General features: G+C 41.3%; 1 protein-coding gene across 13 annotated transcripts in view; it reads right to left on the bottom strand.

The window, feature by feature from the left end:
- Positions 1-1770: 1770 nt before the first annotated feature.
- The window catches only part of SASH1 (SAM and SH3 domain containing 1), a 567590-nt gene continuing 546209 nt past the window's right edge, over positions 1771-23151 (bottom strand). For all 13 annotated transcript variants that reach the window (XM_087775786.1, XM_087775785.1, XM_087775788.1 and 10 more), the window contains 8 exons: positions 21703-21838; positions 20526-20695; positions 19187-19396; positions 18324-18474; positions 15506-15619; positions 7954-9092; positions 7249-7380; positions 1771-5600 (listed from right to left, as the gene is read on the bottom strand). In XM_087775786.1, coding sequence (XP_087631912.1) covers positions 5340-5600; positions 7249-7380; positions 7954-9092; positions 15506-15619; positions 18324-18474; positions 19187-19396; positions 20526-20695; positions 21703-21838 — 2313 coding nt within the window. In that variant the 3' untranslated portion in view covers positions 1771-5339. The remainder of the gene's footprint in view (positions 5601-7248; positions 7381-7953; positions 9093-15505; positions 15620-18323; positions 18475-19186; positions 19397-20525; positions 20696-21702; positions 21839-23151) is intronic.

Genomic DNA, 23151 nt, shown 5'->3' with positions numbered 1-23151 from the left:
AACTAACAGCATCGCAGAATTGAAGGACAAAAATAATTCTGTCTGTTTGTGCAATGAAAGACTGCAGTACCTGCAAAAGGGCAAGCTTAAGAGCTCGTAAGGCTTCTGCTTTATATTGCTTCCTGAATGTTAAATGATTAACCTTTAGTAGTCTCCTGAGGTAGCTCTGGTGGTGTATGTAACATTACATTCACAGCTTTTAAGTCTCCATGGGCTTACATGTGAACCTTCTGCGCAGGCATAAAGTTTCTTTTTATAAGTATTAGTAGCAAGAACTTTAACACGTTTCTCCCATGTCTCTTTTTCTGGTGCAAACACTTCCTTGTGGAGAGAGAACTCTTAGAATAAGGATAGGTACGTACGTGTCGGGGGGTGGCGGTGTTCGGTTTTGGCAGCGGCTCTGGTGGTTAGCACACATTTGGATCAAACACGCTGGCAAAAAGCTGAGAGCAATAGATAGGGGCTTTGTGTTTCAGCTGCTCCCAAAACAATCCTGGACCATAGCAGTCTTGGAAGGGAAGCAATACTCCTTCCAGCTGCAGAAATGGCAAGCGCTCTGGCTTTTCATGTTGTCTGTCCAGTGTTTGTTTTGTTTTTATTTCTGTTTTGTTGCTTGAGAGACTCTTGGAAACGGCCTGTCTTGGAGCCAGCGGCAGTCCCCAGAGGCTGGCTGAACGCTCTCCTCCAGCCAGCAGAGCAGTGCCCTCTGCTGCGCAAGCACAGCAGTGGCCTGGTCCTCAGCTGAACCGAAAGATATTAATAGGGGAGAAAAATTAAAAGTTCACATCTGACATGCTACCTCATTCCCATGAGCTGTTTGCCACGTTGTACAGTTCTGGTGGGAGCGTTGCCTGAGGGGAACCGAAGATTCAGCTGCCTGGATCCAACTCAAACGACAGAGTTTTTGTTTGTTTTCGCTTTATGTCATTTCCAGAGTTAAGCTTCTGGTTAATGACAACTAATGCAGGCATAGTCCATCCCTGTGACTTAGGGCTAAATCCACAAAGGATTAACTTCCAGCTATGGTGCACTGTTACCGTGTGGACCCGCCAGCACTCTGTTAGGTAGCTAAGCAGACCCATTAATTACACAGCAAATGTAACTAGACCAACAAACGTAACATACTAAGCAAGAACTCACTCGAGTGAGCTAGAAGGACGTGCCAGGAGTCATGTCCTAAGGCTCCTTTGCCCCAAAACCTGGACATTGGCATCTTATTACAGACTGCAGAGATTACCTGACTGCTCAGGAGTCACAGCTGTCCTCTCCAGAGTAAGGCACCTCGCCAGCCCAATGAAGCGGAGCTGCATTTGAAAACCAGGTTTGAAATCCCTTCTTGCAGGCAAGAGCTGTCACTACAACTCCAGAGCATTATACTCAGACGGTCTTTCTCTGGTTCCACCAATTTTTAATTATTCCATTGCAAGTGGAAAAGCTCCCAAGGGTAGACCTGGGAGACCTCTCGCACACATCCCTGAGCCCAGCAGCTGGACATCCATGGGATACGAGACACACAGTTTGGACACTGATGATCCACATCCCATGCAATCACACTGAGGGCTGCTTCTAGTCCTGGATTATCAGGGCTTTTAATCTTTTTTTTTTTTTTTGTTAACCTTTTTCTCCTGCTGTAGGTAAGTGTTGAGAGTGCTTAGAAGGTGAGGAACTACAGGCTTGGTAAGCTGGAGGGAGAGGGCCTGGGATACAAGCAAAGAAATTAAATAGCTGGACGAAGATCTGTTAGCTAAATTAAACACCACCAAAAAAAGAGAGAGACCAAGGAAATTTATTTACTTTTTATCTATGAACAGTATGACATATAATTATAGACAAGTTTTGATACACAGGAAAACCCTTTTGTCAACCTTTTTTTTTTTTTTGCCAAAGGAAACAGCACAATAATCTTTACACATTCATATTTTGTGGTTTTTTTTCTTTACAATAATCAGCTTTCTTGGGTTGAAGCAAACTGCAGGACATATTGAGTACTGGTATATTACAGCTACTTACATCATTTAAGAACAGCAAATGGAGAAAAATAAGTTATTTAAATATTGATTTCATATACAGAAAGTGCAACTTTGTTAGTTGTTACATAACTTGCTTGACAGTTTTGATTCCCCAGAGGGTGTCAATTAAAGATAAAAGTATCTTGGACCAAAAGTATTATTTATTCTAAAAATAATACAGTACAACTGCACAGCTGTGACTTGGTGAATTGACCACTATTGCTGCTCTTAGAGATGATGACCTGTTTGAATAATGCAATGTTTAATGCTTCTGATCATGCTCCCCGTTTGCATTCAAAGCCAGGCTCGTAAGAGAGCACAGGCAACTATGGGCGTCACTGCCACCTGCGTAGTGACAGAAGGTTATCGATCGAAGCTGACAGTTATGACGGCATTTGGTAATATTTTGGGCTTGCTGCTTATACTGTTAAATAGCTGTTTGAGTTACGACGGTACAATGGATAGATACTTAACATTGTTAGCCTGAGCAGAGCAGATTGGGATTCCAGCAGCAGGTTTCTTTCATGCTTCCCAAGAGCCAACGAGCAAACTTTTGCTTAGAGCGCTACACGGTTGCGAGGAAATCTAAGAGGTTATGGCTCTCCTACTGCACCGCCTCACCTGCTCAGGGAACGCCACCGGTCACTGAAACCACAGCAGGGAAGCTAAAACGCTGAGAAGCTTAAGGCTTTTTTAGATTAAAATAAAAACTAAAATGGTAATTCAAGTAAGACCACAGAGCAAAGTCTTAAAAAGAAAAACGAAGCAACTATTAAAACTCACAAATCTCAAACTGCTCACTCTAGTCCCGATGGGTATGATTTGGTTTCCCTCGGCTACATAATCATTTAAAAATCACGGATTTACAGAGTGTTTGGCACACAGGTTCAGCTTATCCCTGTAATTCTGTTGCTGTTATTAAGAGAGGGGAAAGTAGTAACACGGGAGAGCTTTATTATGTGACTCGCCTTCCCTGCAGCATGAGGAAATTTGTTTCCTTTTTTATTGCATATAGCCGGCTTGGACTTTTCCCTTGCTCCAACGAAGCTGCCGTCTACTTATTTCTACTCAGTTCTGGCCCCTGCCAGCAATCCCAGGAAGTCTCAATACTCTTTCCATCTCCTGCTTACTGATAGTCGCCATGTAAGCCTCAGAGGGGAACAACAGACAAATCATCATTATTAAAAAGACATTTCATTTTTTTTCCCCAGAGTTTTTTTCTTCTTTTAGATTTTCACTAGCTGTGCAAAAAACTATGCTGTATGTTTCCTGATGCCGTCATATGAGAACATACTGATTATCCACACGCCGAGGAGAACATTACAGAAAAAGATCTGGAGGAGCTCTGCTTGAGAACAATTTCAAGTTACATCAGTGAATTAGTTGCCCTCACATGACGGCGTGCAGTAGACAGTGGTGAAATCTGAAACAAACAGTAAACCTAACACCAGTTCCACCAGGAGCCAAACTAATTATCATCTGTAGTAAAATGTATCGTTCATCTGACTTAAAACATGGCCACGTAAGGACCATATATAGTAAGGAATCATGGAGTAACCATAATTTTTCATTTATCAATCTGAGAGTGTTTTATCAGGAAAAGTGTCATTAGCTCAATATGAGGCTGGGATAACTGAGGCACCGAATAGTGAAGTGCCTTGTCTGGTTTTATACAGTAAGTTGATGTCAGAACTGATAGTGGGAACAGCCACACGGCCTGGCCTGTGCCCAGGTTTCTATACTATCCCCCTCTACCTGCCAGAGTAAGCTTGCTCTGTCTTCCATGGAGCATTTGTGCTACGAGAAGCTGAAGGACATAACATATATGGACCCCAAAGAAAAAGCTAGTTACGTGCTATTCATGATAATCTGTATTTGGTATATAAAATGTGTACTCATATAGAAAAATAAAATCTGTCATTAGCCACATATGTGAATGGAACGTTTTACATGGATTTAGGCAGAAAAATATCATTACATCATTGAAGAATGGTTCACCACATATGCCAGAACAATGCTCTCTTCCAGTGAGAGGTAACATTAACACATAGTCATGAGGGATATCAACTGTTGTAAAATCACAGTGTAATTCATAAGACTATATAGGACTTTTTTTGTCCATGCAATGGAGTTAGTGGATCTGATGATTTCTATGGGACACAATTTGCTTTTTTGATGCAGTTTATCTCCCACAAGTAAATTTTCATTTGCAGAAACCCACTGTTTGGAATCGATATGGTCAGGATACCAAGTCAAAGCTGCAGCATAATGATTGACAATATAACACAGTACACAGAATATGATTAAAATGAAAAGCAGTTACATATATACAAGGCAGTATATCTTGGAACTGTTTAGTAGCAACAGTAAATGCAGACTGTAGTGAACAAGAAGTTAGCCTGACAACCAAAACCTAGCATAACCCTGCATTTGTAAAAGCATCTCTACAACACAGAAGGTGTTATGATGAGGCATTTTATAGAAGCTATTTCAGCTGGAAATCACCCTAAGTGCAGCTTAAGGGCGACAAGTTGAAACAAGGCTTGGGAAACATGAATACAGGTAAGTGAACACTAGGTAACTGCTTAAAAGCTTATTTTAAGGCAAATAAAAAGCTGATTGCTAGAAAACAGTTATAAAAATGACCTCAGCTCTGTACAAATAAAAAGAAGCTTTCTGACTCTCCATGGGTTAGTTGCATTGGAGTGACAGAGATGGACCATACTGAAAACTAATTCCAGTCCATTAACTTTGGCCTAGCTAAAGGCTTTGTGGCATATTGGGACCTATACCAAGCAACAGCGAAGATGACTGGGGAGGTTTGTGTTTAGCTCTAGGTTGCTAAAATAAACAAAAGGCATTTGCCAAACAGCTTCTACTGGAGTTTGCACCTTGGCTTGTACCTGGTCTTTAGGACTGACTCCAGGTACCTGGAACCTAGATGTACAGAAGACCCCCCAACCTAAGGAGCTCGCATGGAAACAGGGCCTATTACTTTCACAAACTTGAGGAAAATGCGCAAGGGTCCCTTAATTCTGTGAAGCTGTCCGACCCTCAGGCCAACCCTGTGCACTTTATGAAATAAGAATACTTTACAGGGGAGTGAGGGGGGAGGGAAGTACCACATGTCTGTTACCTGGTGGTTGCTTCTCTTCTCCTTCAGTTGCCAAAGACAGCAATAGAAATATTTCATGTCCTTTGAAGACGATATCTGCCTGTCCTTGGGAGCCACTTCCTTGATCCCTTTAGCTATGTGAAGTAATTAGAGCAATATTGGTGCCGGAAGAAGCAGTGGATTCTTGACCAGGCAATGCCACGCTATGGAGCATGTTAAATTGCCTCTGGATCAAGAGGTTTGAAGAGTCTTGCCGCTGCCAGGAGCTTGCTTATGTGCCTTTCCTCTGTGATGCCAGCTTCTTGAAGGCAAGTTTGTGACAGAGAAGGCACTTTGCTCAGTGTGTTGAATCCTGCTTCTGTGAGCAGGCTGGAATACATAGGTAGACCAATGGAAATCAGCCAGTCAGATACAGAGGTGATAAGTCCTGGAGATACAGGTTTTCGGCAAATTTCAGTGAGTCCTCCACTTGGAATCTGGACAGTAAAGAAAAAAAAAAAAAGAAAAGAACCCTTACTGTTAAACCTAACTTCTTGTTTTACAGCAAGTCTTTTGGTTTTTCTTCCAAACTGGCAGAATTTCATAGCAGATGTTTCAACTTCTCTCATGTCACATTTGTCAGCATGAGAGTGGTGTGGGCTGAAAGGCTAAGATCACTTGGCACAGGAGCAACAGCAATAATTTTGGCAATGCAGATGCAGCGGGCAGTACCCAGCTGCTTGGACGACCATCATGTGCCATTCTGAATTAGTTTGAGATCAGTAAAAAATGCCCAGTGACAAGACTTTCCAGGGTGATCCGCTTAATTTCTCAAGTAAGGCAAGAGAACACCAACCTGGTAATCACCGGAGTTGGCTGGGCAATCACCAACCATATGAAGTTTAACACGGGCAAGTGCCGGATTTTGCACCTGGGACATGGCAGCCCTGGATGTACATACAGACTGGGGAACGAGAGGTTGGAGAGCAGCCTCGCCGAGAGGGATCTGGGGGTTCTGGTCGACGGCAAGTTGAACATGAGCCAACAGTGTGCCCTGGCAGCCAGGAGGGCCAACCGTGTCCTGGGGTGCATCAAGCACTGTATTGCCAGCTGGTCGAGGGAGGTGATTGTCCCGCTCTACTCCGCACTGCTGCGGCCTCATCTTGAGTGCTGTGTGCAGATTTGGGTGCCACAGTACAAAAAGGACACAAAGGTACTAAAGAGTGTCCAGAGGAGAGCCACGAAGATGGTGAAGGGTATCGAGGGGAAGCCGTATGAGGAGCAGCTGAAGTCACTCAGTCTGTTCAGCCTGGAGAAGAGGAGACTGAGGGGAGACCTCATCACGGTCTACAGCTTCCTCACAAGGGGAAGAGGGGGGGCAGGTGCTGGTCTCTTCTACCTGGCGACCAATGATAGAACCCAAGGGAACGGCAGGAAGATATGCCAGGGAAGGTTTAGGTTGGACATAAGGAAAATGTTCTTCACCCAGGGGGTGGTGGAGCACTGGAACAGGCTCCCTGGGGAGGTAGTCACAGCGCCAAGCCTGACAATATTCAAGAACCAACTGGACAACGCCCTCAGACATGGTGTGAATTTTGGGGTTGTCCTATGCAGGGACAGGAGTTGGACTCAATGATCCTTGTGGGTCCCTTCCAACTCAGGACATTCTATGATTCTCTGAATACCAATTTTGCCTATTACCTCCTCAGACAGACCAAGCTCTCTTATAAAAACCCATGAAAGCTTTTAACAGTTTCCCCCTCCTGCTTTTGCTAAGGAGGAGTGGACAGTAGTATAGTTTAAGAAATGAAAAAGGAGTGTTTCAATACAGAAGTGTTTAATACAAGCCACCCTTAGCGAGCAAGTCTCTGTTACCACTGCTTGCAGTCAGTTTAGACTTTCAAGACTATTATTCAGTCAAGAGAGAGGGCTATCCACTCTCCTTTCAATTACTAACTTGTCCTCCTTTGGGACAGGGGGCGGTACCTCCTGCCCCTGTAGTACCCCTACTGACGTTGTACCTGCTGGGTGAACACAGGGAGCACTTGTGTACCAGGACTTCACAGGTATCTCCCTTTACCAGTGGTCAGTCCTTTTTAAAAGTTCACTCATAAATAAGAAAACTGGGTCTATGCAAATACTCACTGCCATACGATGCTGCTTCCTCAGTTGCTTTACTCGGATTTGGTCCATGTTTGTGGCAACATCCTTTTCAGGCTGGTCTAAGTCTTCAGAGTACCTCTGTACCAAAGCCTCAGGAATGCCACAGCGACCATGCTGAATGTTCCCAGCCAGACACAAAGGAGAGAGGATAGATGAAAGTGTATCAATACAGACCAATCAATGCAAACAAAGAGAAGTGCAGGATGGGAGCAAGAAGGAGTTTTCCTTGAGATTCCATGAAAACTGAAAAAGCAATCCCTGAAGGAAGGACTGGACCTTAGGACTCCTTCCTTCCCAAAAAGATGTCCTAATCACTACGCTATCAATTCAGATTTTCTTGGGAGCATAAAATCTAATCATGACTTCCTTTTTCAGCTCTACTTCCCCACACTAGCAGAGAAAGAGACATTTCTGTGCCCAATGCCACCAAGGTACTAGTGGCCTGAAAAGATGAAGGTTATCCCAGAATAAGTCTGAGATTTTTCAGCCCCCCTCCCAACACAAGAGTTACTTTAGGCACAAGGCCTGATAGTAAAGACAAACATAGTTATAGAATATCTAATATCCCAATAACTTATGGTTTATCTAGGCTGGTTACTCACAAAAATACATCAGATCAAATAAATGAAAGATTATCCCTTGGAATGCTAGTAGAATAAAAAAGTTGAAGCAATGTCCTCCACTTACTTTGTCAGAGTATGGTTCTTCAGTAAGATCAATGTCTTCAGACTGCAACTTGTTTTCTATTACCATTTCCAGATCCATTCCCCTGCTACAAGAGACTTTCCTCGCTGAAGCAGGACCCAGCTTTATCACATGCTGCTGAACACTAGCAGTCTCTGGGAGCTCTGACAGCCAGGGTGGCAGTGGGCTAGGAGGGGTACTGGGCTCCTGTTCAGAAGATGTCCTATGGACAGGTACTCCGTGACAATCAATAGGAGTGGATGAGCTGGTCTTTTTTACTGGCAAACACGGTGCTTCTAGACTTGAGTGGTTCCCACTTGCGGTCACGGAAGGGTGATATAATCCATTAGAAAGGCGTTCTCGGCATTTTTTGGCAGGGACAGGTGGCGGCTGAGAAGGATTTTTTGGTTGCATTCTTGCCTCATTTGTGCCTTTTTGTTCAGTTTCTAGACCTCCCTTGAGGACTGGAGCATAATCAGCCCGTGCAAGGTCATGAAAGCCTTTACTTTGTATTTCCAGAGGCATCCTTGTTGCAAGATGCATCACTAAGGCAGGCTGAGTTTCACAGTTTTTCAGGGGGAACGGAGCAGGCTTTCCACCTGCAGTCTCCATTACAGAGCAGTCCAATTCCTTAGCTCTTCCCTTCTGAGAACTAGCAGCTCCTTTACCCTGCTTAGCCATCAAGTCATCTACCATACAGCTGCCTCCATGAGACTGAGGTGGCAGTGCAGAGCCAGTTGCCATTTCTGCTATATCCAGTGAATCCTGAGGAAAAGAACCTACTTCCTTGCTGGCGTCCTGTAGGTTAGTATTGGATTCTCCCTGGAGATCATCCAGCGAGTGAGATCTTGGCCACGTATCTACACTCTGGGGGCCATCCAGAGCTTCATAGCTCCGACAGACGGCAACTGGTAAACTTCTACGGTTCTTCTTCAGACCTGTAACAGCTGGAGGTTTGACAGAGCTCTTCAGAGCACGATGCGCACAACTCAACCGGCTTTCTTTTTGTCCTTGCTGTAGAGTTTCTATTGACTTGGTCAGTGGAAGCGTAGGATAATTTGATAGCTGGTTTCTGCTGAAGTCCTTAAAGCTATGCTCACTTGCTGATTTTGAGGGCAGAAGACAGGTCCTTCGAGTTTTACCTAGAAGCAAATAAATCACAATCCACCATTAAAAAAAAAAATCTGCAGTGTAAGTAACAGATCACTTCTAAATGCCTTTGAAACAAAATGCTTTACTCTCTTTTTGTTAACTCTAAACATACAAGAACTCAAGTGCCATTTTAAGCATATGAATTGGTGAGCTTCAGATTTATTAATGAAGAATTGGTAAATGTGACCACGTAAGGAAAATACATTTAAAATACTTAATATCCTTCGTACTCCCCAATTTGCAGAGATTTGAGGTTTAGCTCATGTAAACCTCTTTCAGTGTAAAAATATCCTACAGTTAGAACTGATACCCTATACCCATTATATGAACTGGTCTGACCCCACACAGAAATAACTCAAAAGACTTACCATTTTTTTCTACTTTTCTAATTTGTTTTGGATATCGATAATTATGTTCACCTTCTAATGAAGTTTACTCGATTGCTCAGGAGAGCTTTTTTTTTAAAGAAAAAAAGATTCTGTTTATTCATTTTAATTACAAAGTGTGCCAACGGTGTTATTTCATCTTTTAAATGAGCAGCAAACTATTTACAATGGCAAACCAGAGAGCAAAAAAGTGTTGTTGGAAGACTGGTTTTGCACCAGTCCCTTTGTAAAGTTACTTTTAGAGACAGCAGAGTTTTATGGAAAGAGGTCTTATACTATGAGATGGAGAAGTGTTTCAAAAGGGAGTTTCAGCTGCGACTAATCTTAGTGTTAGTCTCATGTCATAGTGTTTTATTGAAATGGAAGGTCTTAGAGATGTGGTGTTTTATTATAACCACTTGAGATGACATGAATCAATATGAACCACCTGTCCTTTGTAAGCTTTATTTGATATTTTTATGAGATATGCACCACTGGTTTTTAAACAGTGAAGTCCATCAAATCTGCTTGACAGAAAAATTCTGATCAAAGAGACTGAGGCCATTAGAGTATTCATTAGTATGAAATACAAGGTCATTTCTCAAATACCGCATAGATTTTTAAAAAGTTTCTTTTTAACAAGACAGAAGTATATTTGTCTCAAAGCAGACAGCCTCTCGGGATGACAGCACATCCTGAACAGTTATTGTTTTCAGGGTGACAGGGATCATTTCCCCCACGTACAGTAAGCTTTCTAAAATCAGGATGGATAGATGAAAGTTGAAATTTCTTTTTCCAATGGAAAAAACCAAAACAAAACACCAAAGCAACCGAAAAAACACCAAACCAACAGATTTGGCTAAATGGTATCAAACGACTGTAATAACAGGCAACCAATAGCTGCCAATTAAAGGACCAGTTACTTTTAGAGATCTGAGAAATTTTGCTAACTTCATTGGAACTAAATTAATCTGGTGTACTTTCAAGCAATACATGCTTTTTTCTCATACAGCTTGTCTTCCAAGCTTTATCCTGAAAGAAGCTCAATGCTTGGCTTTTGAATAATATACACTGCTTACTTTGAATATGAATGAAAGAACCTGTTTAACCTAAAAGAGAAATAGCTTGCTTTCTCTCTCTTGCCTCTTTCTCTGCTCAAGGAGTTTAAAAAACACAGTATCCAGAAAACTAGCAAAGAAAACGGAGGCTGCATTTAAAGAGAAATAAGGAAAACATTCCCCTCAAAAAAAAGTTGGTTGCATTTACCAGTATGCCAGCAAGGTTATTCTATCCAAAAGTCAAGGTGTGCCTACAAGGATGAATGCAAGCATACAGGAACTCCTTTCTCAGAAGCTGTACGGTTCACAGCTCAACTCAAGCTAAATATTACCATCTCCCCAAAATGCTAATAAAGACACATCACACATTAAGTTGGCTCCCTTGCTACTACCTTGGGTTCAGGTAGCTCAGAGAAGTAACAGAAAGACTTCTCTGCCTGCACCTTTCCATGGAGTTAGGCCACTGCCTTCTGAAAATAACTTACAACCACATTAAAAAGACGTGTAAAAAATGTTACATTCATTTTTTAGTGCCTTCAGGCAATAATGTCAATATGTAATGAGTATGGAAAGGAGTGTTCTCTTTTCATTATTCATATTTGCTAGTACATGTCTGACTTGTGCAGTAATTCACCATATTTTCTGGGGCTTGCTGTCACAGCTCACGTAACAAAATCCATGTACCTTCTTTTCAATCTGAAATATTGATCGGGGTTATACTGGTTTTAGGAAAGCATACTTAGGAACCTCAAGACTGAAAGAAAAGTTGTGGAAATGCTACTACTGTGCAATATAAGCTCTTATTGAGGCCATAAGGGTATCTAGTAAACAACATTTCATTTATTTAGAAATGGGATATGTCTGTGTACAGCCAGTAGCCTGGGAATCAAAAAAAGAAGAAATGGGGAATAGGAAAAGGAAGAAGAAATAACCAAGAAAAATGAGAAAAGAAAAATTTTGGGCAAGTAAAATCAAATCTTCAGTTCATTCCAGCCCTGTTTTGCATGAAAATACAAATGTGGAGAGAATGGGAGGAAGTTCAAAACATTTTGTCTATAAAGTATGTAACTGAACATGCAATCTTTAAGCTCTCTGCTTCAAAATGGTTTAAAAAAAGTGCTGGGTTCAATGCTACTGTTTTGGACAAAGGACAGGGGTTCTGAATGTAATTTCTCTTACATAGATTTAAGTCAAAAGCAGTATCAGGAGGGCAGCTGTGGTTTCTCTTTTTCTGGCTATCCCTTCCCTCCTCCTGACTGCCAGGTGCAACTTCATTATGCTTCTGAGACATTAAGAAAGGAAGGTAATATTTCCTGAAAACAGACACTTAAATATGTTTTAAGCTGTTTTCATAAAGTGGAGAGCTATACAAACAACATGCACAAATGTAACATTCCCTCCCTATCTCAGAAAAAAATGAAAAAAATCTACAAGGGTTAAAGTGTATAGCTAGTAAGGTTTACAACACATTTTTACTGTTAGCATTTTTGATCAGAATTCATTCTTATGATTCCCTGGTACAGTTAAGCAGTGTAATGCCTTTCATAGTGCTGTCAACCACAGTACCATCTCTGATTTACATGTGTGCAGAAGGACACAGGTGTCTGGGTGAAAAATGAAGATAACAAAGGTGCTCCTTACACAAAACGAATGGGAAGTTTATATTGTTTCCAGGTTCAGTTCAAGCTACAGGCATACTTCAACTGTTTTGTTTAATGTTATGGTGCAGTTTTTGTTAGACAAAGCACTGTTCGCCTCTCATGGTACTTCTCGTTATTAGAAGGAACTTTTCAATTCCCTGTCATCATCTGCCTCAGAAAAAAGCAGATTATCTTGGGGAATATTTGCAGAGGTACCAGAGCTACAGCAACGAATTTTCAGTATTTCTCTTCGTACTTTTTCCCTATATGGAAGATCATTCTCAGAAATTTAAGTACTTAAAACCAGACACAGAATGCATTCAGTGGCCTGTCCAGATCCTAGATTTTAACTTCATTTTGGCATTGCTTTCTGTGGCTATATTTTGCGTGCGTTTCAAACAGCTCTGTTGACATAACAAATAAGATGGCAGGGTAGACAATCCTAGCCTCATGGCTTTTTTTACTGATTACAAACTAGTAGAAATGCACATTACATTAGGCAATGTGGCCACCTGTTCTGTTGCTTCCTTTTCTCACTTAATTAGCACTTAAGTGCTTAGGATGCCTACTTGGCATTAAGCTTAAGTGCCTAGGATGCCTACTTGGCACTACAGAAATCTGGGCTTCAGTTTCTGAACAAATCAGAGAACACCCTTATCCCACCTGATAAAGCCATGGTTTGTCTGCTTCTTCAGCTCTGCGCACTGTATGTGCAATTCTGATCTCTTCACATCCCCTCTCTCCTTAAAAAAACTACACAGCACAACAAGAAAAGGTTCAAAGAAGCCAGGCATGATCAGGGACATGAATGACCTATAAGGAATAATTAACAGGCCTTCTCAGACTAGAAAAGAGATGACTTGGGAAGGAGCATGACAGAGGTCTATACACAGACACTGTTAGGTATGAGGTTCTGAAGAAGACCAGGGATGTTCATAAAGAGAAACAGTTTCAGGAAAATGGATGAATGCCAGGAAACAGTACCCAATTTTTGAAGTCCTTAAGTTCTTAAATGATTCATTCCCCAAGAGTACCCTGGGAAGTATCAAATATGCTTGCTCTGTTCCTATACTGTTCTCTAGCTATCTGCTTTTGGCCAGTCCTGTGAGAACTAGATTTCTGATACGGTTTCCAAATGTGTCTCAGACAGACAACGCTTGCATGCAAAACAAGCCCAATAACTGCACCATTGTCGGAAGGCTAAAGGAGAGCTTGCTCTCTGCCTTGTTTCAAACCGAGGACTGGACTATCTGGACTAATGGTCTGATCATGGATGGTTGCCTTCTGCTCTTACGTTCTTCCTGTCTAACACTGAATAGGTCACAAACTGTATGTTCCTTGCTCTCTGTGAACTGGAATAAAATCACAATGCTGCTGTAAGTACATTGTGGATACCTATGAGAATACCCAAACATTTCTGCAGTGGGACCCTGAGAAGAACCTATAAAAGATACATCTGTACCACTGCCATAGTACACAGCAAACCATTTTCTAGCCAAAATGCAAGAGCAGCTCTGAAGCCTTGAACTGATGCCAAAAGGTCCAATATCAGCCCAAAACAGGACACTATACCAGTCATCGAAATATGACGTATAACCGTTCCCCAGAAAATCCGAAGACCAATTCCTTCTCAGAATGCATTTCCCTTTTATGAAGCGCAGTTTATTGTTGCTGACCTGCACATTATGAGTTTATACTAGACAAATGATTATCCTTATTTTAACAGATGAGAACCCAACATATTTTGAAAACAATATGCATATAAACAACTATGGTCCATGAACTTTGCAAAGAAGGTGGAGCACCTTGCAGATTAACCAGCCTTGACAAAATCTCTGAATGAATCCCATACGCAATGTTCTTTTCATAACGGTTTTCAAAACAAGCACTAAATGCATTTGTGAGCAATAATGATGCAGAAATGCAGCAAGCCATACAAGAAAAGCAATATAAAAATTATCAGTGGTATTTCACATTCTGCAAAACTCAGATAGAAATATTAGTTTAAATGTAATAGTAAGTATCTAAGCAGACAGGCAATGCTTTCTAAAGATTTTATTATATTGTTAAAATAAGGAAAATGTACAGGCAGCAATTTAACTTCAGTGCTACAGCTACCATTATGATGGCACTTAGAGATAAAAAGGAAAGAAAATTGTCACATATGCCATATATTTAGCTATGATTATATTCCAGCATGCCTACTGTATGGGGATTCACATTCAAGAAAAAAATTCTCTCTGCCTTCAGGAATTTAGTATATTGCCGATTGCAGGCATTCAGCTTCAAAGCAAATTGCAATTTTCTTCAATAAATGGTTATTTCTGAGCGGCACACTGACAGAAAATGCACATACGAAGAGAAAGATCTTTAGCTCATATTTTAAATTGGAAAAACAGCTGCTACAAGGGGTGTACAGTATCTCTATTTATTCTGTGTGTGGTTTCCTGTTTATGCTGGATGTTAGTGATGAAACCCGGCAGTCTGAGGCCAAGCCATGGCTCAAATGCTTGGAGGGATAATGCCAAACTCAGACTAATTTCATCTATTTTAATATTTCATGGCTATTGACAAGTTTACACCATCCCTCAAGTAAAGCATGCTCAGTCAGCACAACAACATGATTTCTTCAGAACAGAGAAAGTGATCTCTATTATCATCTGTCTTGGCAATTTTTCAGTGCCTCACCTTTCACTGATGCAAGATAAGGAAATGGGAATTGATATCATAAGCATTTTTTTCATAGTTTATTTCCTTGCCAACTTCTCAATTAATTTAACTTGCTGGTGTTCATACACTAAAAAGTCCTAAATCTCTGAAGTTGGCTTCTGATCAGAGGAGAATGCAACACGCAACCTAAGCAAACACAAAAATATGGCCTAAAACAGAGAACATTTTTTCTAAACAGTTTTTGGGTGGGTTTAGAAGAAATCCTCCTAATCTCAGTGGAGTTCAGTGACGTCTCCATTGCCAGTGGTCCCTTAGGCATGGGCTGTTGGAGCGTAAGTAGTGCAAGCCTCATGAGGCATGGTTGCATAAGAATATGACAGGGAGTGGAGAAGGCAGGGAATGGCAGCGAGAGTGCCTGTTGCCTTAGGATCACAAAAGAAAGAGGATTTGTGAAATGCGATCTGTTTCCTACCAATGCAAATAAATAAATTAGAAACAGTAACAATGAAAACCAATGGCTCAAGCCAAGAGGGAAAGAGGCAGTCAGAGCAAAGGAGAAAGTCAAGCATGAGGTAGCTTGTGTTAGTTAAGAACAGGAGCAGAAACTGTATGAAGTTCTCTACTGAAAAAAGGCTGCAGCGATTATAAGGATCATTGCTGTCACCATTACCATTCTCCAGGTTTTCACTGCTTTCGTAGCAACCAGAATCCCGAGGAGAGCATCCGGTTAGGCCTTGGCCTTCAATGAGAAGTTTCTCCTGAGATCCTGACTGGTCGCTGTTACCTAGGGGATGTGAGAATACAGTGAAAAACAGGCAAACAGAAAATCCGGCTGAACTTCTCAACCTCCCATTTCCAACACCATTATCTCGCATGTCCCAAAGAAGGGCAACAAAGCTGGTGAAGGGTCTAGAGAGCAAGTCATACGAGGAGCGGCTGAGGGAACTGGGGTTGTTTAGCCTGGAGAAAAGGAGGCTGAGGGGAGACCTTATCGCCCTCTACAACTACCTGAAAGGAGGTTGTAGCCAGGTGGGTGTCGGTCTCTTCTCCCAAGTAGCAAGCGGTAAGACCAGAGGAAATGGCCTCAAGTTGAGCCAGGGGAAGTTTAGACTGGGTATTAGGAAGAATTTCTTCACCGAAAGGGTTGTCAAGCATGGAACAGGCTGCCCAGGGAAGTGGTTGAGTCCCCATCCCTGGAGGTATTTAAAAGACGTGTAGACGTGGTGCCTAGGGACATGGTTTAGTGGTGGGCTTGGCAGTGCTAGGTTAACGGTTGGACTCAATGATCTTAAGGGTCTTTTCCAACCTAAACGCGTCTATGATCATTCCTGTTTTATTAGTTGTATCAGATCACTGTTTTAGAAAAGAGTGAGCATTAGGAACAGCCATCACAATGTTGCAAACATTCATCCTGTTTGGTAAAGGATTAAGCAACAGCCTCAGCACAAGTGTGAGGGAGCAGTGTGGTACATAATGAAAGCAGAATGGACCATGTGTGCGCCTCAGCTGCCTTGGGGCCAAGTCCTGCAGCTTACAGTCATGGAAATTGATTTTAAAATGATGGTGTCAAAGTTCTTTCTAAGACTTAAAAAAACACCAACACCCAAAACAAAAGCAAAAAGCACTGAAAAGAACCAAATCAAGTAAAAAAGAATAAAATCCTAATCCTGACCTACTTTCCAGAAGGGACCAAGAGGAAGGATCAGGAGTGGGTCTGGCAAAGTTAGATAGTGTCCCCTAATGAAGGGGAAAGGGACAAGGGAGAGACTAGTGGTAAAAATTCCCTCCTTTCTTGGTCTGTGCGAAGAGCCAACACTCAAGTGTGGTCCATCCAGGCTGCATAGGCTGGATTTCAGGAATTTACCCAGAATGTTTGGTCAGAAATCATATTTTGTAAAGAAACTAAATCTGGAGCTGAAGATATAGAAACTCGGCTTCATGCTGCAAGGATATAGTTTATGCTGTGTTTTTTTTCCCCTGCAATAAAACGTCAGAAATGGCTATTACAGTTCCTATTCTCAGCACATAAAAGGTAATTATGGGGTGGAACTAAGTGCTGTTGCTCCTCCCAGGTTCCAGCTGTCTGGTCCCCACTTCTCTTTCTCCTCATCACCCTGACTTGGAGCTGGAATTTATACTTTCCAACCACCACATCACATAGTTCTTCAAGGTTTCAAACCAAAATTGAAGGGCCTTAAAAAAAATTATTACTTCAGGGAAGTGAGCATTCTAAATAGGTCTGCAAATAATGAAGGGAAGCTCATATTAGGTGACGAAAAGCTACTCCGATATAAGTGAAAAGAATCTAATTATGCAAATGCAGTTTTACTGGGGGGTAGAGGAGGGAGGAGAAAGTGTGGATGCCTCTTTGGGAAATGAAATGAACAAGAAAGCTACGTGTCAGTGAAAGCTCAGGCCACACAGCACTGTCTAGAGATACTAACCACACATCTCTCTATAACAGAATTAAACATTGCCCACTTAATATGCAGCTGTTTAAATTGCTGCTATGGCAGTTTAAGCTAAAACACAGGATTTTGCACAGAAGCAGCTGAGAAAGCCCTCACACCATCCATTCCACTGATTCATCTCTGTGGGATACTTCTGCTGACACTTAGGGATAAAGGGGAAATTCAGCATTGGCTTAGGTTGCTACAACTAGGTATTGAGAGCATCTAAATTCCTGTCTCAAGCTACACTTGCTTTTCAAATGACTCGACTCTACCATGACTCTGCCATGACTACTGCGTGGATGGCACAGCCCTGCTTCCTCCTGTGCAGCAAAGATGCCATTGAATTTGACTGCCATGGCTTACTCTGCTTTCCCTCATCTTCACAATCACTTGCCTGAGACCATCTGTACGATGGGCAGAATTGAACTGCTGCACCTTAGATAGCTGGGTCACTGTCTTTCACTCTGCACTTGACTGATATATTTTCTCCCTTTGAAAATCGCTGTGTTGTCATGTGTACAACCTGAAGCTACCTGTACAATCCTGCAATTCACAGTCCAAGAATCATATCCATGTGCGGGTAAAATAAGAGAAAGTTTAATTCACATTACCTTTCTCCACAGCCCTCTGGGCTTTGATCTTTTTCTTACCCTTGATAACCTCAATCTCTTCCCTCTAGTCTAGAAGTTTCTTCTTTCCTATTCTCCATGCCTCAGCTTGTTATTTTGAGTAGGTTATCTCAGGATTTATTCCTGAACATCAGTATTCTAAAGGGTATGTGTTGTACACTTGACATCACTTGAATAAGCTGGGCAGCAAGGCTTCCATGAACAAAAGAATTCTGACAGAATAAATGCAAGTCTTAAGTCACTCCTCAAAAATCTACATGCTGTTACACAGGATTACCCTAAAAATAACTAGATTAGGAAAAAAAAAAAAGGATCAAAATCCTGGAAGCAGTTTTCTGCTTTAGGGGGTTCACAAGGTTCTTGGCAGAGCTCTAGTAAAACCGAAAACCTCAAACATCCCACGTACTATCATACTCCTGTAGAAGTTCCACTGCTGTGAGGAGAACAGCTCTGTGTTCAGGATCTCGGATGTTCAGTTCATCCAAATCTTCTTCTTCCAAAAGCTTAAAGGTATCCAGATCTTCATAACCATTGAACAGAAAAGTGGGCATATGCTCCTGCATAAAAGAAAAAAAAAAAAAAAAAAAAAAAAAGAGCTGTAAGACAACATATTAATTCAACTTATTTTGTCATTAAAGATACTAGAGGAGATTTTCACAACCAGCAAAAAAAAGCAGTAGTTTAGCAAATGCAAACCACTGTAAAGCAGCAAAATTATAAGATTATAGCTTGTATAAACATTGCTCAGAGTTCAGGGACGTAGCTGTGCCAGAACTAGAATGCTGAACATATTTTTGTATCTGGAACGCACTGTATTAAATGGCCTGGGTAGCATGCTACCCGGATGCACAACATGGCACAGCTCTGTATGAAGGGAGAAGTACAAAGGGTGAATGACAGCTGCATTATCCCTAGCTCTTCTGAACAGAAACGTGGAAAAAAACCTTCCTCTTTAAAGACAGGATAACTACTGTTATTTTACACTTCTTGCTTGCTTTTGAAGTGTGTTAGCTAGTAGCCATACTATGCAACGATTTATGGTCTCCGAGTGCATACAACTTGCAGCCTGCAGCACTTCAGCAAGCCTGACAGGCAGTTCTGCCTGGACTCAGCTATTTTCACTGTAGCTAAGACCCGATTCTGCTAAGTGGTGTCATGATCCTTCGGATTATGAATCTGGTGTGCAGCTTTCAAAACTAACAACTCCAAAGGTGTGGCCCCCTTCCCACAAGCAAAACTGAAGGGTAAACAGAAGGAGAGAATTTGGACCTTTAAGTTGATGCGATCCAAGAGATCCTCAACTGACTTGGGCTGCGGTGGTCTGCTTTTCCGGCGTCTCCTGGTGGGCCGCTTCGGCTTCTCTTCCTCTTCATTTAACACGTCCACATAGATAAATTTGAAAGTGCCAACTTTGTTGTTCAACAGGCCCATCCAAGTGCCCATGGGGGGTTTGCTGATTATATCAATGATGTCACCTTTCTGTAGACCAAAGCAGCAAGAAAGCCATTTAGGCATGCTTTCTGATGGATATTCAAGCAAACACACCCACTTTCTCTTAGATTTTCACGTACACAGAATGGACAACACTCTTTAGTTTTCAAAAGGTTAATTGCAGCTCTTGCAAAAATGTCTGATTATACTTGTTTTACAAATGGAAGAAAAGGGAATTAAGTGACATGCCTAAGACCACAGAGCAAGTCAACAAAAGAACCTGGAATGGACCCCAACTGTCCAGATTCGCAAACCTGCTTACACCCCAGTAGTGCATCATTGCTGTTTTGTACAAATGTCTCTAAGCTGTGCAACTATCTGAAATTGGTGCAAATAAGAACATGTGCAGTGTATATGGGCACAATCTCACATGAGATCTCCTGAGGAAAGGGGGTGTATGCAGAAGGAACCGTGCAACACTGTTGCTTTTCCTAATGTGCTCCTGACCATAAAAAAGAAATGGACACACAACTGTTTTTGTATCCTTGAAGAGATTACCTTACTGCTTTAATAGGAGTTAGCTGCCCTTGGAATTTTAAGTAATGAATGTAGGGAGTCAGATAGTTTGAATTGAATACAGCACAACTGAAAATAATAAAATCTTATATCCAGAAAAATTAAGGGGGGGGGGTGTGACAACTCAAATCAGCGAAGTAATTCAATATTAGCTCAAAAAAAGTTATATTAACTGAAATGCCTTTAAGAGACACTGTATGCGTAGGCGCATCCACATTTCTTCCAAGGATTTTGAAAATTTTTCCATTGATGGCTTAATTTATTGCGACAGACAAAGTATTTTTCCAATCTTTCAAACAAAATCCTTGTGAAATGGAAATGAATTTGTGGCACATTTTTATTTTTCCCCGAAACAAAAGACACAAGTGTCTTTCCCTGGGCGTGGAGAAATACTAATACTTACTACTTATGCTCTATAACATTTTGCTATAATTCAGGCAAATCTTAAATGTATCAGAATAAGACAGGTTAAAGGGCTTCAAAAAACCACATGTAAACTCATTAAAAGACTAAGAATTGTACGGTTCTTGCAAAGAGCTCTTAATTAACAATCTTGCCAATATAAATGTTTGACGCCTTAAAAAACAGATATAGCTGGTACCTTGAGCTTCAGAGAGTCTGTATCATAAGGACTTGGAGTAAAATCAGTGTGAACCCTAGCTCTTCCACAAAAAGGTCCTCTGTAAGGAGGCTCTTCATCATCACCATCTTCTGATTTCACACTCTCTCTGTTGCTGGTTGAGGAATCTGTTGTGCTCACTGTCTGACCACCTGTGTGAGAGACATTGTATCAGTCCACAAAAAAGAACCTCTTTGTGAAGAAGGTTCAGAAACAAACAGAGGCAAGACAGAAAATGGGCCTTCTTTCTACAAAACATGGTAATCAAAGTTAAAAATTCTTAAATGCTGCTATTTCTTATATACACATGTGATGGGAGAGTTAGTTATCTACTTCGCACTCCTCTTTTCCCAAATTCAACTCCTCAATATTTAACTGAGAAGCTGCTTAACTAGTGTCTCATCTATGGTACCTCACAGGAGATGTCAGCTTTCTGGGAAGTTGTGCCCACAAAAAAGCACAGTGGTGTGAGGAAAATAAGCTCTGAATCCTGCATGAGGGTTCCAGAATCCCCTTCATGTCCAGAAATTTGGTTTTATGGCAACACTTTGTATTGATATTAAAAAAAAAAAAAAAAAAAAGGCAGATGATTTCCAGAATACACTTTCAGTTATTTAAAAACGGGAGCTTTCTCTTCAGTTTTTTTTCCCCCTGTATGTTCTTTGTTTCTAACGGTCAGTAATCCATAGTGAAGCAAGTTCTACAACATCTGTGTCCCACTTAAGCTCTGTTTTGTGTAGCGACAATCTTAACCAGAGAGGTTTTAAATAATACTCCTCTAACTAATTAACAAGAGAACCTCAAGGAAGTCCATCAGGAGTGCCCAGGAGAAATCTAGTGTAAAGACGAGCCTGTTTACTACTGGCCAAGAACGGTAATTCTCACTCTAATCATTTATACTATAATAGCAGGACCCAGCAGACCCAGCCAGAAAGCAGGATTTCACTTTTTCAGGGCTCTGTATAAACACAAAGCAAAAAAGATTGTGTCTGCACCAAAGAGCTTATGGTTCTTTGTAAACCCTTAAATGACTAACGCATCAGCCTTTCTACTTTTTAACCACTGCTTCTGCTTTGACTTTCTCTGATTCTGCTTACTGTGGAGATCTCTGCTCCCTGAAGCCACAGAAATGGAGTAACGCAATTACAACCGAACTTACTCATTGAGCTCTGACCGCTTAAGGAACTCCTCAGGCTCTCTACTGAGCCACCGGCTTTCAGCTTGGGTTTATCCAGGGAGTCAGTGTCTGGCGGCGGCGACTGCGGAGAACCTGGCATGACCCCAGGGCTGGACTCCTGAAAGGGATTGAACCATTTCAGTTTGGTAAATGAACACAGGCACTGACAGGAGCTGCTGCTTCATCTCCAAGGAAAGAGATTCTCTTTTCCTGCTCTTTACCAGACAGGATGAAGCCTTCTGTGTTTATCTACTTATTTCATGGGACTCAGCTGTGGCAGAAACCCCACTTTATTAGGCATGATAGCGGGGACAGGAGCAAACAGTCCAGTCTGAAAAAGCTAGCATTGTATGTAGAAAGAAACATTACACAAAACTGCCAATTCAAAATTTTTAATTACACATGATATTTTTGCCAGCAATACTTGCACAACAGTTAACGCCAAATTCAGCTTTCTGAATCAGGATTTTGTACAAAGATGAATACAAACAAATCAGACAATGCAAGTGAGACACACGGCAATGTACTTTTTTTTTCTTGCAGTGAATTGTTGATATCTTTGCTCATTTACTTTGAAGAAAAAGAAAGAATTAACCAGAAAATGCAGCCTGTGCACAGTATAAATACTCATAAACATAAATGCATAAATATAAAAAGATTTTGCTACATATGCAATAGGTAAGGCAGTTTCTCTTTTCATTCAGTCAAGCATTACAGGAAATCAAAAAGGGTCTTTCCTACATTGAAATTCTGTCATCCTCTGCAAAGCACAGTTAAAGCAAAGCAGCAGATACTTGCGCCAGAATAGCTTTTGCTTGTTTCTTTGAATGCAGAAAGAGATACTGGCACATAGTTTGAGTCATGATGCCAGAGAGGTAGAAATATCCTAAAATGACTGTGCCAAAAAGTTTGAAAACAAAAGAACTGTAGCTTGCATACAAGAAGAGTTTCTGTGGAGATGTGTGGTCATAAAACTTTTAGATGAAAGCTATTATTTGCATGCTGCAGAATCATCAGAAAAAAAGTCATCCCAGCATATGGCTTCAGAGGTCAAGTCAATCTTGGAGAGAGCTAGAGAGCAGAAGTATTGCTAGCTCACTGTAAACCGATTTCTCAAAGTATCCCTTTCTTAGGCAGACTTTGCAGAGGGGCACTGTAAGGGCAGTCAGACACCAAAGCATCTTCTTATCAATATCAAATCATGTTAGACCTTAAAAAGTTTTAATTGTAAATTTAAATTAAATAACCATAACTGTAGCACTGCCTCTGGTTATGAATAAGGATGGCTATTAGTCCTACAGGAAAGGGATTCTAATGTTGCACAGCACTGCATAAAACTGGTCACTTTTCTGCCTCTCTATGCTGTCTCCATATTTTGCAGTCTGGGGGTGTTATTTTGAATCTTACGAATTGCTCCTTTTACAGGCACTA

Source organism: Nipponia nippon, unplaced genomic scaffold (genome assembly GCF_047370975.1).
Source record: "Nipponia nippon isolate SJK-2023a ecotype South Korea unplaced genomic scaffold, ASM4737097v1 scaffold_4, whole genome shotgun sequence".
Taxonomy (NCBI): domain Eukaryota; kingdom Metazoa; phylum Chordata; class Aves; order Pelecaniformes; family Threskiornithidae; genus Nipponia; species Nipponia nippon.
This window is presented reverse-complemented; position numbering and strand designations above follow the sequence as displayed.